Source organism: Falco punctatus, assembly GCF_963210335.1.
Source record: "Falco punctatus genome assembly, chromosome: 1".
Classification (NCBI taxonomy): Eukaryota; Metazoa; Chordata; class Aves; order Falconiformes; family Falconidae; genus Falco; species Falco punctatus.
This window is the reverse complement of record NC_137580.1, coordinates 199,092-212,282: the sequence shown is the minus strand read 5'-3', so window position 1 is coordinate 212,282 and position 13,191 is coordinate 199,092. Positions and strand designations below refer to the sequence as shown.

Genomic DNA, 13,191 nt, shown 5'->3' with positions numbered 1-13,191 from the left:
TAAAGATAATTAAAAATGGCAATGTAGAAGTTAACATTTTTTTTTTTAATTTGGTGCCACAAAAAAACTCATAGAAAGCAACCGTGTAGTAGTGAAGACACAAAATTAAATCTAAAAATAGGCCATATGGTATTTTGTGGAGGAGTTTTATTTGATAGGGGTTTTACTGCTCAAGTAATGAGAAATTTTGGGATCACAACTGCACACTTTATCTTTATTTGGTTGAAAAGCTAATTTTCCTTGACCAACGTGCCTATGATGTGTTTAGTAGTGTGATGTTAAAAATTGAACCTGCCTGCTGCTGTGTTAAAATGTAGCGAATGGCAAAGGGGAGGTAAAAATACACCTGAAGGATAATTTAAATGTCTATCTTAGTTGTTTTGTTACTTGAGCTTTACACTGTTATTCTTTGACAATACCTGGACACCTGACATTTGAATAAAATGTAGTATAGTGTATGTATACTAACCTGTTTTAACTTTTGTTCTTGCACTGTGGACCCGTTCTGCATTATATTAACAGCTGTTCCTTGTAAGTTTTTCTTTCTTTTTTTTTTTTCCCTCCCAGGCAAATTGAAACACAGTATGTATACAAGCATAGCATGCTGTGTGAACTCCCCTAAAATGAGTCAGTGTTCTAAAATTGATGTTATGCATTTCATTAGGATATCTAGTGCAGATTTACTCAATTTTCAGTATCTGCTGATATGCCTGAACACAGACAAGCCATCTTAATTAATCTATTTATAAGTTGTCAAGGTGTTTTTTTTTTATAAAAACTGAGTTTGAGTTACAAAGCAAATGAAAAAATAGGTTTACAGCAAAAAAAAATGCATTTATTTGTAAACTTTTAAAAGAAGAGTGTTTTGGTACCTGGTTGAATTTAGAAAAGTAAACAACAAAACAAACATCCAGAAACTTGCTCAGTTCTTGTTTGAGAAAGAGGAAGGTGTTGCCTACTACCAAATAGCAACCTATAGTTATACATCCTGCTGTTTCAAGTATATTTCAAGTTGAAAGAAGGGGAAGAGTGAACAGAAACTGCATTTTACAAATAGGCGATGTGTAATAAGTGAACTTATCATGTCTTCGTGTATCTAAGTAGTGTGTAAGTATAAGATAGCATGTTTGTACATAATTTGAGGGGAAAAATGGCTTTAAGTGGTCATTATCTGAAGAGTGTTGCTAACTCATCGGAATGAATTTAAGTGATCTTTTTTAATAAGATTGAAAATAACTGGTATAGATTCTCAATATAAGCAGTCTAATTTCTTCCACAGTGTTGTATTCCCAAGGGATGGAGTTTTAAATAGATATTTATCTTCTCCTTCTTAAACTTAGTGGCTAATTATCTTGCTTAGTGTTACCTTTTGCAGTATTGCATGAAAAGCAACATATAAGCTGGCTAGATAGAAAGTGACACATTCCTTATAACAAAAGGAAAGAGAATTCTGGCTTGACATCTACAGCTTTCATCATTAAACTGAATGCCTAAAGTGTGTGTTTTAAAATGCCATTGTGTTACTTTGAAGTTTTTGTTGCCTGCTTGTCTCTTCCTCACGCTTGTCTTCATGGCTTGCTCGTTACATGTGGCAAATGGCTTATTACCATTTTATAATGCATATGTGGAATGTAAATTTCTTCTATGAATCTGTAATGGTGCAATATGGGTTTTTTTCTTTTAGATATCAAAAATTTGCTGGAATCAATTGGTTCAAATATCACTACCTTCACGAAAACACTCCCTGTTCAGAAGATTTTAGCAGATTTGACAATATATCTTACACAGAGTGAAGCATATGTTCAAGATTATTTTCCAGTAGTGGAGCAGTATGATTTCTACAGGTATGTACAGGAAATAAGGCAGTAGTGAGGTGCTACCTGTTGTTAATACTTTAATATTTTAATGTTCTGTAAAGGTAATTAAACTATTAATGATAAACACAGTGAAACAAATATGCTGTAAGGCAATTGTTTGTTACTGGTGTTTTGGTAAAAGCCAAAACTGCAGCTAATCAACAACTGGGTGCTGTTCCACTTCAGAGCAAGAGGTAGTTTCCACTAGGTCTTCAGGTCTTTTTCAGGAAGGATATACCTAGGTGGACGTTGAAGACGTAATGTTAAAAGGAATGGATTGTTTCACAGTGTCTGAGTGACTTCTTATTTAGGTCTTGGTTTTGCTGAGTTGCAGGGTAAGTGGCTGAGAGCATGTGACTGGAGAGACTTTGAAGCGAATCCCTTTTTATTGCCCCCTTCCTACCGCCGAGGAGGAGTAGCAGGGATTCTGCTTTGCACCTTGTAAATCCTTGCGCACCCTTGCTTGTTCCTACTGGTGTATTACTTGTCCTTGTGAATGCATGGTTTGAATGTACCTTGAAGAAACCATATTCTTCCTATTTGGGGCTTGTGTGATGCCTATAATTGATCAATAATGTCATATTTTGAAGCATAAGGCTTTTCTTTTCATACCATTTAACTTTGTCCACGTTTAGTCATTTCAGTCCTCAAGCTCATCCTATGCTCTCCCTACATTTTAACATTTCAATTGATCCTATAATTTGATAATTGTTTCTATCTTTGTGTCATAATCAGTTTCTCTGTTACAGAATAACTGCGCTAATGGCTTTAATACAGTGGTTAATAAAAGTAAGCAGAAGTCTGAACTTTAAGAACCTTACTTGTAATGTTACCTTTAGGCCTTTCCTTATCTGGCACTTTTTGTAGTGAGCCTAATTTGACAAATTTAGCAATGTTTTCTTTGAAGCTCAGATTGCATTTAGTCAAATAAATATATTGCTTCGTTCTGCTACAGTGTGTATATGTTAATCTTTTATTTAGGTTCAAAAAAGTGGCAAAATATCTTATCTGCATGACACTTAAATACCCATTCTTGTCAAACCTAAACTAGTAGTACTTCAAGTACAAATGAAACCAAGTAGCTTGTGGCTGTCCAAATTATTTTCTGTTCATCCCTTTCATGATTACAGGTGCATTTTCTGTGGTTCTTACTAAGTATTCTTTTATGAATGTACCTGTCAGCATTGTTTTTCTTTCTCTTTATTGGCTGTGCGTATTCATTACGGTATTCCCTTTTCTGATTTTTCTTGTTCCTGCTTTCTCTCTACAAAGGTATAGAGAGAAGAAAAGGGAACTTAAGAAATATAAGCTGGGAGAAGTGATAACAGGGGAAAAGGAAGAGCAGAGGGAATTGGGAGAGGATGAAAGGCTAGAATGAGATATAAAACGTGAATAAATGGATGTGCTCCAAATACGTGGGCAGATAGAACTGGTACTGGTGTAACAAATAATTAAATGTGATTTAATTAATAAAAATGAAAGTTCAATTCCTATCCAAGATCTTTCCCATGATGGAGTTCTGTTATCTGCTCCGTACATTGAAAGCATTCCAGTGCAGACAAGCAAAGCATTAGGTTTCAATAGCCTTATATACAGTTAATTACAATTACATGACCAATGGCCAATCCACTTTCATAAATTTCTCAGTTGCTTCTTGAATAAATTACTGTTTGACCATCTGCCTCCTCTGTGTCAGTTTGTTTGGAGCAACCTGGAGTAACTGAGGTTGGAAACACCTTGTTCTTGTGATGTTTGTTCCCCAGCTCTTCAGCAGCAGCTGTTTATAATCCAACAGTGATCTTGTTCGGCCCAAAATACATGCTAGTGTAGGAAAAGCATTTTTTCGTTGCTAGCATGTGTTGCTCAAACGGAACCACAAGTGGGCCAGTTGGGAATATGGTATTGCCTGAAGTAATCTGCAGGTCTCTGGTGTGTTCTTTACATTCTATTAACAAAGCACTTCGGTTTTTATTCTTTAGGTGGCTGGGTTGTCTCATCCTGTGCTGCATGGTGGTCCTCATTCTGGTCTTTTACTATCTTGGATTGCTGTGTGGCACCTGTGGTTATGATAAACACGCTTCTCCAACCACCAGAGGCTGCATCTCCAACACTGGAGGAAACTTTCTTATGGCGTAAGTTTCACTTATTGGTATCTGTAGAAGGTTGGTTTTATTGATTTTGAAGGACATATAGATAGATAGATATGAAAAGAATCTGGTTTGTTACCTATGTATATGTGCTGAAAAAAAGAACAAAAATAAGTATTGTTCTTACGTACTTCTGCTGAGGGACTTGGGGATTTTTGGTTGCTCTTTCGTTAAGTATCATAGCTGAAGGATAAAACCTCTGAATCTGCTGTTTTAAGGTGAGTAAATTACAGCTAGTGAATTTCTTAGTAAGGCCATTTGGAAACTGCAAAAACTGGGAACAGATAATTGCAAATACAAAGGAAATTCATAGCTTTTTAGTATACTTGAGCATTTGCTGAAAAGAAAAAAAAACATGCAAGGGACAAGAAACACTTGATTTTCTCAGAGCGCTTTGGTTTGGCACTTCAGGTTTGGGGATGCTCTTGGAAGTTCCCAGTAGTGGTTTAATATAATTTCTGCTGGGTGCAAGAGAAAATTGCATCTGAAATCTGTCTAAAACTCATTTGAGAGCACAAGACTAGAGAGTTGAATTTAAAAAAGAAAATTGTAGGCTTTTGTGGCTCTTAAACTTAATGCTTAAAAGAGTTTGCATGCATAATGCAAATGTGAGCATTTTATATTCATTTTAGCTGAAGACTACAGGGCTGAAACATGTAAGATGTTTCAGAGGGCAAGAACGTACCTTGAAAACAGAAGTTTTTCAACCATTTTTTTATGTTTTTCTTATCCCTGTTACAACTGCTAACTGTTGGCTTCACTATTGCCCCAAGTATATATACTTTGTTCTTAAAAAGCAAAAACTTATTCAGCTTATTTCTTTTTCAGTGGTGTTGGATTCAGTTTTCTTTTCTCCTGGGTGCTGATGATTGTCGTGGTGCTCACCTTTGTCACAGGTGGAAATGTAGAAAAACTGGTCTGTGAGCCCTTTGAAGATAAAACGTTATTCAAGGTGAAGTTATTCAAGCTATTAAACAATGAGTAGAATCCCCATGAGTCCCCATGGTCTTGTCAGTTGTGTGGCATATTTATTTTATGGGACACTTCAAGTGAGTTTGGATCTGGGTTTGCTTTGCCCTTATACACCAAATAGAGACATTTATCCTTTATTGGTTGAATTTCCTTTGTGATGTAAATACTGCATGTCTGTCTTCCTTTGGAGATAAGTATTTCTGTGATTCAGCATTTCTTGGTGACATGGAGCTTTAATATTTGCCTTCTGCACCAGAGAGTTGAATTCACTGTTTTGCTTGTATTTCCATTAGTGGGTAATAAGCTTAGATGTAGGTATGTGTCAAAAGTTTGCATGTGAATAAATTCATTAATTGAAAACTCAGAATCATAGTAACATTATGGAATTTTGTCTCCTAGGTTTTGGATACTCCCTACTTACTAAATCAACACTGGAAAAACTATCTTTCTGGCATCCTGTTTAAAAATCCAAATATTAACTTGACTTTTGAAAAAGTGTACAGGTATTAAAGTTAATGCTCAAGATTTAATTCAATTTATACATTTTGTTTTTGTGGTATCTCCACGCTTCATTTGAAGCACATGCAAAAATCACATTGCAGAAGACGTTCTGATTTTTCTGCTCCTATATATGGGTTATTAGAGGTGGTCTTGGTGCAATATTCTATTATAATACTACTTGAGAGAACATTTTGCATCTTTGAGACCAGCAGAAGTTGTTAATTCCTTGCTTTCTTGTAGAATGATCAAAAAATATAGCCAGAACATTTTTTAAAGTGCTGATTTTCTTAGAATATGAAAATGTTGTTAACAGTTTTCATAATACTTGGTCCTTAACGTTGTTTTTAGGCTAATATATGTATTTTTATTTTTATAGTGATTGCAAGGAAAACAAAGGAATTTATACTTCACTTCACCTAGAACAACTGTTCAATATCAATGAATTTTTAAATGTTAGTATGGTAAGTAAAGAAAGTTTGAATGAGTGCATGATTATTTTTGAAGGCTGGAGAGGGGTTTGCTCTTAAACACAGTATACCATGTCTCTGTTTTAGGGGATTTTTGTTTTTATATACAATACACCCTGCAAGGAGGGAAGAACTCTCCAAGCTAATTTGAAAGAAAGAAATCTATTTACGAATATGATGTTCTTTACCAGTCTTGGTGGGCCATGGGACATTTTCTGATGTGCTTTTTTTTTGTGGGTGCTGATAATAATGTTGGTTTTAATTTTGAAAATTGCATAGAAGGTTCAAGTCTAGCATCTTGCAAAGGCTGCTTGTGGTGTTTATGGAGAGTCTTGTTTTTTATATAAATGCTTTTCTTGGTGTGACCTCTTCTTCCTGCAGTCAGATTTATGTTGATCCAGGATATGATACACCATGCTCCTAAGAATGGTTCTGGTTTCAGTGGGAAGGTGTTGGGATAAAATAAAATCTTTTCAGTTAAGCTGTAGTAGTACACGACTGCATTTTTATTACATGCCTGTACTAATTGTGGGGTTGCCTGTAATAGTGGTCTTCATTACAGCAGCCCCTAGGGGATCTGTGTTCTGTTCTGCCAGGCAGTGTACCCACATTTAATAGATACGGTTCCTGTCCCAAATAATGTACGAAATTAACAGGGAAGATTCACTAAGAGGGGAAAACTGAGTTTCAGTAACAGACTAATGGTGGAGGCTGGGAGGCAAGTTGGGTTTCCAGATTCCTCATCCATTGTTTTGCGGCCTCTACAGGACAGGTAACATTTTAGATTTGGGTGCGGTGCAGGAGTACTTTGGGTAACAATAAGCAAGTCATCTTTGGTCGTCACTAGACATCTTAGAGGAATCTCATCCAGTCCTGTAGCCAATACAGCAGATAGCATCTGTCCTGGCCACAGCTAAGGTACTGAATTCTTTATGTTTCCTTGATTAGGGCCAGGGGTACAACTTAAAATTTGTAAGGGTACCGTTTCCTGGAGGGGAAAGAGAATTCTGTTTTATCTCAGTCTCTTCTTAGGAGGGACTAACATCTATTTGGAGTAGCCTGCTTAAAATTTAATGGAAGGCAAATAATTAATTGGTATGAAAGATGCATAGGTAGGTTATAACATGGCATGGCTAGACTGTGTGGATACTGCAGGGAAGGTAGGAACATTACCTGGTGGGTTCTGTTAAAGCTAATTGAATTAAACTGATGTGAGCAAAAATGAATGCCTGAAGAGCCAGCAAAATCTAGATTTTTGGCAGTGGGGGGGGACACCTATAGAAGAATATTCACTGGGTGCAAACTACTTTTGTGTTTTGTTTCCCTCAGTATACAGAAGATGTAGCACTTAAAATTGAACATATTCAGATTAACCTCAGCAAAATCATTCTACTGGATGAAATTGGAAAGGAGAATCTTCTGAATTTTAGCTCTTCAGGAATAGAAGGGATAAACTTTGCAGCATATTTGACAGAGGTGAGACTAATAAACTAGAGACACAGTCAGAAGAAAGCATAAAATGGAATGTTTCTTTAACAACGGGCAAAACGGAAAAAAATCTGCTTTTGTGTGAAAGGGCAGAAGAATCACAAAACTTGGAGTAAAAGCACTTCAGAAGATAAGGTCAATAAACATTTAAAGAAATAAAGGATTGAAAAAGTAGGTGGTGTGGTTAAATGCAAATTGTATACACAATAACAACATACTCTTTTTCTTTCCCTACCGTTCACATCTTGTTTCAGATCAATAAAAGCGTTACCAAGGTTGATCTTCTGTCATTTGCTAATGACTTGGAAGCAAGAGCAGACCAGCTGGTAAGTTTAATTCACTAATAAACAATACATTTTATGTATTATTGTATATACCATGTAACTATAAATAAATGGACAAGTATTTAGACTTCCTATGAGAGAATTCTTGTACTTATATATGTACTTATATACAAGATGCATTGTCACATAACGATAAACTTTAAAGAACAATCTTGTGTGTGAGCTGTATTTTAAATATTGCTAATTATTTATTTTTGTACGCTAACTGTTCTACAATTTTTCTTTGGAAGTGTAATTTCTTAAAATTCCACTGTTTGCTTAAGAAAAGAGGGGAATACTCTGTTCGAGTATTTCTTGTTATGCTGTCTACATTTTAGGGTCCCAATTGGAAGAAAAGTTGGTTAGATCATGATGGGAAAGACTATTTGAATGAATTTTCTTTCAGTTAGTGAGCAGATTTGACAATTAGCAATAAAATTAATACTGTGGCAGCATAAAGGCTCTAATGAGAAGTGGGGCTCCATTGTGGAGGGAGAGTGCACAAAAGAGATCCTGTCCGCTCTGAAAAGCGTTTTGAATGCGGACACATGGACAACGGTCAGAGGATATAGCTACAACACTGCCTGTGAATGAATCTGCAGAATGACACAGCTGTGGTAACAGATAGTGAATATTCAGTTGATACGTTTGTAATGCATGTCAAGGTCACTTTATGTTTATTTTTCAAAATGAGTCATCGTTTGGATACTAGATTGAGCACTGGCTCAAGACAGATCCCTGCATTGGGATGTAGGAGAAGGAGTTATGCTGCACACGTACTACAATTGCTTGGATCACTAAGGGACACAGCAGAGCGAGACCATGCTGTTTGGAATTTATCAGATATCCATCCCTACTCCAGGGAGAGGAGGGTACCAACAGAGACTCCTAATGTGTTTACTGCAGCTTTTTGCGTAATTTGATTACATCTGGTGGGTTTTGTTGTTTTGGTGGTTTTTTTTCCTGCCACACATGCATTCATGTCAAGGTTAGGCTGCTCATGATTTTTTTTTTTTTTTTGTATTGTAATTAACATCTTCTCCAAGCACTGTAAGCTGCACGTTTCCTCTTTACTCGTGTAGGCTGTCTGCTAACTTGGACAGACACCAGTAGCTTCACTTCCATTCTCAATTTTTACTGTGCTATTTTGAAGGCTATACAGGTGGGGGAATGTTTTGCTGCTGTTTTGGGGCTATTTTCTAAGTGAAAGCTGAGGTTCTTCGAACGCGTCACATCTTACATAGAATTGCTTCTGAGATGTCTTCTTAAAGGTATATTCCATGTAGTTCCACAAAGGAAAATATATTGTGCTGATAGATTGTTTTATTCATTATTTTTTGTAATAGAATCTAAAGCAAGCATTAGAATTGAGAATAGATCAGGCAGAGTAATTTCTCCATATAAAAGACAAAGATAAATACAATATTAAATGTGTTTGCTGTCACAAACACAAAGGGTACATGTTTATTTCTTCTTTGTGATGGTATTTAGTGTAATCTATGAAATGTCTAAAAAAAAAAAATCCAACCCACAAGAATATGACATACTGCAAAAGTTAGATTGTTTCATAATTTATACTGGTTTCCAAGGATATTTTATAATCCCACCCTGTTATTAGTGATAGCTTTTGCAGTTTACAAGGCTAATCAATTAAGAAATAAACTAAAAGCTTCTGGAATTAACTAACTTTGGGTGTATAGTTTACATTTTCTGGCACCTTACACAAAATGGAGCCTATGTTTTTACACTGGAAGTAGCGAGTGTAATAAAACTCGCATCAACCCAAGGGGTCAGGGTATGGAGGAGGGTGCAATACCAACCCCAAGTGTCATTAGGTAAGTGAATTAAACTTGTCAGTACAGGAGATGTCTTGAAGATGCTTAGTGCCCACAGCTGACTGCTTACGTGAACACTTCACGGGAAGCAAGCACATCTCTGAGCATTGAGGTGTGTCATTATTACACTTCCAAAGTGCAGTTAGCAGTGTGTATTCAGTGTGTATGCAGGGAACCAAGTGATTTTGCCACCAAAAGGAAATGGAAAAGGAATGTATTGTTGAGAGTAAACCCAAATTTTGTAGTATTTTGGAACAAGTATGAGCTCCAGACAGGCACTCAGGCATGGAAATTGGGGCACAAACTCATATCTTCTGACTGAAGGGCAGGAGCCCCAAAAATGACAAATACCCTTCCTAGATGCCTTTCCAAGTTACTGGCTGAAAATATTTAAACTTCTGTGCCCCTCAAAGCAGAGGGTGCTTCAGGGTGGTGTTGGCAGTGCCCAAAACAAAAGCAAGCATCCACGACTGGGAGATGCTCATCCCAGCTGGGAACCATGCTGCACAGTTCTTGTGATGAAGTCTGGCTGTTGATCCACTGGCAGAAGTGATGAGCGAGAGGTGAATGTGCTTGCTCTTCTGTATTTAAAATGACTTATTGCACCATGTGAAAACTCTCTTCGGTGAAATCTGTGCTGATAACGTCATAGCCTGAAAAGCAGTGTAATACATCTGTCTCTTGGTTGCTGAGGTTTGAATTATTGATATGGCTGTTTTTGCCCTCCTTGTGTTGAGAAATTCAATTTGCCATATCCCATTGTTAGCATCAGCTGTTCTGCAGTGGATGAGTATAATATGCAGCTTTCATTAGTTTTTTGCTTTGTTGGAAGGCTTTTGCGACTACTGAACAATACTGCATAATTGCATTTTTTGCAGCCGAAAGGAGCACTGGAAAATGCCTTAAAAGGACACGCAAACAGCATTCGAATGATTCATAACCAGCAAGTCATTCCGCTAGAGCAAGCTATGGTAAAATATTAAAGCAATGTTAAAACGTATTTGTAGAAGTATGAATCTCTAAATCTCTTAAATACAATTTAGAAAGCTGGACTTTCGATATTATATAAGCACAGGTTGCATTTGCATTGTCACTGAAGAGTAATCTGGTTAAAGTATGTGTGTAATAAATAGTTTTACTCCTTGTAATACTACTGCTATATAATGCTGTCTAAAATGTTGACCCTTTTCTTTCCCATTTTTTTATGTATCTATTTGTGATAATATATGAATAAGAGAGGAAGCAGGGGAGAACTTTGCAAAATTCTAGTCCTAAATCCCTTTTTGGTTTTTTTTTTTTCCCCATTTGTCTTCAGTAACAAGAGCATTTGCCAGTTTCACACTATTTCTTGGGAGTTAGCAATCACCTAACAGTATTGGAATTGGAAACTCCTGGCAGTAGTATTTAGGGCCAAAGAAAAATCTCTTTTATTGATGCGATAGAAGATGTGAAAGGGGTGCTTCTGCATGATTTTGCCAGGCACCAATCTGTGTAGTATGGAGCTGTGAATCTCATACATGCTAGGTATTGCTTTTTGCTCTTCGTAACATGAAGACTTCTACTTTATCCTAGCATCTGGTACAGTATTTCTGCCCCTATCAAAGTCCTCATGTAGAAAAGCAATAAGTCTTCTCTTCCACTCTGATTCTATGCTGTTCTTTCCTAATTAACTCCTAATTATTCTCATATCTTTTTTTCTTTTACAAAACTGACTGTCAAGAAATATGTTAAAGCTAGGGTAAGTGCTTTTTCCCTTCTGAAATTGCATAATACAGAATTCTCTGAACACTTGCTTCTGATTTTAACTGTTCCCTCTTCCCTCTAAATAAATCCTGCTCAGTTTATTGCTACTAACTTTAGTTAAATCTGAAGTCTTCCAGTACACAATTCATGACTACTTAGTGCTGTCAGTGAAATACTGATTCAGCTATTAAAACCACCATAAATTTGTTTTAATAGAACTGTTGTTACTATATATAATGTGATATGTTGTATTAGAAGCAAAATAATTTATAGATGAATGAAGCATGAATATAATGTTAAAACAGGTGGGCTTTTACCTGTAGTGATGACTTGAATCTTCTCCCCCCCTCCCCTTTAATAGAGCACTTTAAATCAGAGCATCAGGTTATTGAAGAGGACATCATCTGAACTTACGGTAAGCTTTTCTTTCTGGCAACAGGAATATTTTTATGCATTTTAAATCCATCTGCCACATATGCAGGGCATATATTTTCAGTACAGCTTTTTCTGTTTCTTGCGGTTCTGTTATTGGAAGAGATTGTAATGTTTTGAGGTAGTAACAGGGATTTAGATACCTCTTCTGCACAGATTTTTCTACCCTGGTTTTCCCTTCTTTGTAGAGGAGGTGGGGGAAAAAAAGGGGAAAAAAAAAAAAAGTTTGGGAAATTTTTTGAAGTATAAATTGTAAACTTAATTGTCACATGATAAACAGACTTCAGTACAGTTCCATATACTGTGTTATTTATTTTCCTAAAAACGTAGTTGTTTTTTCTAGACTCCTTGAATGCAAAACTTCAGGGGGGACAATCAAGAAACAAAATGCAAAAATACAATGGAGAAGAGAGAGCTTGGTGATTCACAGCATTAACCTCCTCCTGCCCAATGCCCAGCTCCCAGCAGGGCCCGTGTTGTTAGCACTGTGCTCTGTACCTCCCTGGTTCCGCAGCATCGGCCTCGCTGTGTGGAGGCTTCCCCAGGGCAGCCCATGTTTCACCTCCGAAGCAGCAGGTAGTGCGGGCACCACCGTGAGCCCAGCTGCCTCCGTGCTTTGTTGGACTCAGGAGAGTAAGCACTAGGTTGGTTACTTTTGTGGCAGCAAAGCTTCCTGGTGCCATCGGCCTGCCTGGGCTCCGGCAGCAGGGATCCAGCCGCACTAGCTACCACTTGGTCATTAATACAAACAGCTTGGTGGGCCCTACCTACCTCAGTTTCTCCCATTGTGGCTTTTACCCATCCACAGCAGCAGACCGGTTAGATTTCTTCTAAAAATCTGTGATTTGAATCTGGATGGGGAGGTAAGAAGCCATGAAATAAGGTGTTGGTAAGAAGAGGATGATATTTGACCCATTAGTATGTTTAAGAAATGTCTCTAAAGTTTGAGGCTGCATGTTACATTATCCTTTGTGTGCATTCTTTCTGAGACTTTATGGGGTTGTACATTTATGGAAGAAGTGTCTTGATCCTTTGGGATATGGATTAGCAGCATATTCTGGCTGTATAGAATCATACTCTAGTAATCAAGAGCTGTGATAGTTTATAGCCCACTGTTTCCTTCCTGTGCACTGTGGGGGTCTGTAGTTTATATAAATACATGGATGGAAACTATTTCTACGTTTCAGGAAAGGAAAGAGAATGGAAGAGAAAGCTGATCTAGTGTATAGTTACAAAGGTTTCAGGAAAAGGTACTGTTTGTAGCCACTGATACCTTCCTTTCGTAGTAGTGAGAGAATTTTAGTCAAATGATCGTGAATCCTTAGGCAGGCTCACGTTCTGTCTGGAATTGTGTATTTTTTCAGGTTAGTGACGCTGGTTTATCAAGAGAATAAGTTTCTAATAATGGCTGCAGAGCCATTGTAACA

At 37.0% G+C, this 13,191-nt stretch overlaps 1 protein-coding gene across 20 annotated transcripts in view; it reads left to right on the top strand.

The window, feature by feature from the left end:
• The window catches only part of PROM1 (prominin 1), a 96,626-nt gene that overhangs the window by 75,918 nt on the left and 7,517 nt on the right, over nt 1–13,191 (top strand). For 14 of the 20 annotated variants that reach the window (XM_080404816.1, XM_080404810.1, XM_080404806.1 and 11 more), the window contains 10 exons: nt 1,685–1,844; nt 3,836–3,988; nt 4,832–4,955; nt 5,375–5,478; nt 5,853–5,937; nt 7,273–7,419; nt 7,686–7,757; nt 10,468–10,560; nt 11,301–11,327; nt 11,694–11,747. In XM_080404816.1, coding sequence (XP_080260942.1) covers nt 1,685–1,844; nt 3,836–3,988; nt 4,832–4,955; nt 5,375–5,478; nt 5,853–5,937; nt 7,273–7,419; nt 7,686–7,757; nt 10,468–10,560; nt 11,301–11,327; nt 11,694–11,747 — 1,019 coding nt within the window. The remainder of the gene's footprint in view (nt 1–1,684; nt 1,845–3,835; nt 3,989–4,831; nt 4,956–5,374; nt 5,479–5,852; nt 5,938–7,272; nt 7,420–7,685; nt 7,758–10,467; nt 10,561–11,300; nt 11,328–11,693; nt 11,748–13,191) is intronic. The other 6 variants (XM_080404807.1, XM_080404811.1, XM_080404814.1 and 3 more) reach the window with 2 other exon arrangements.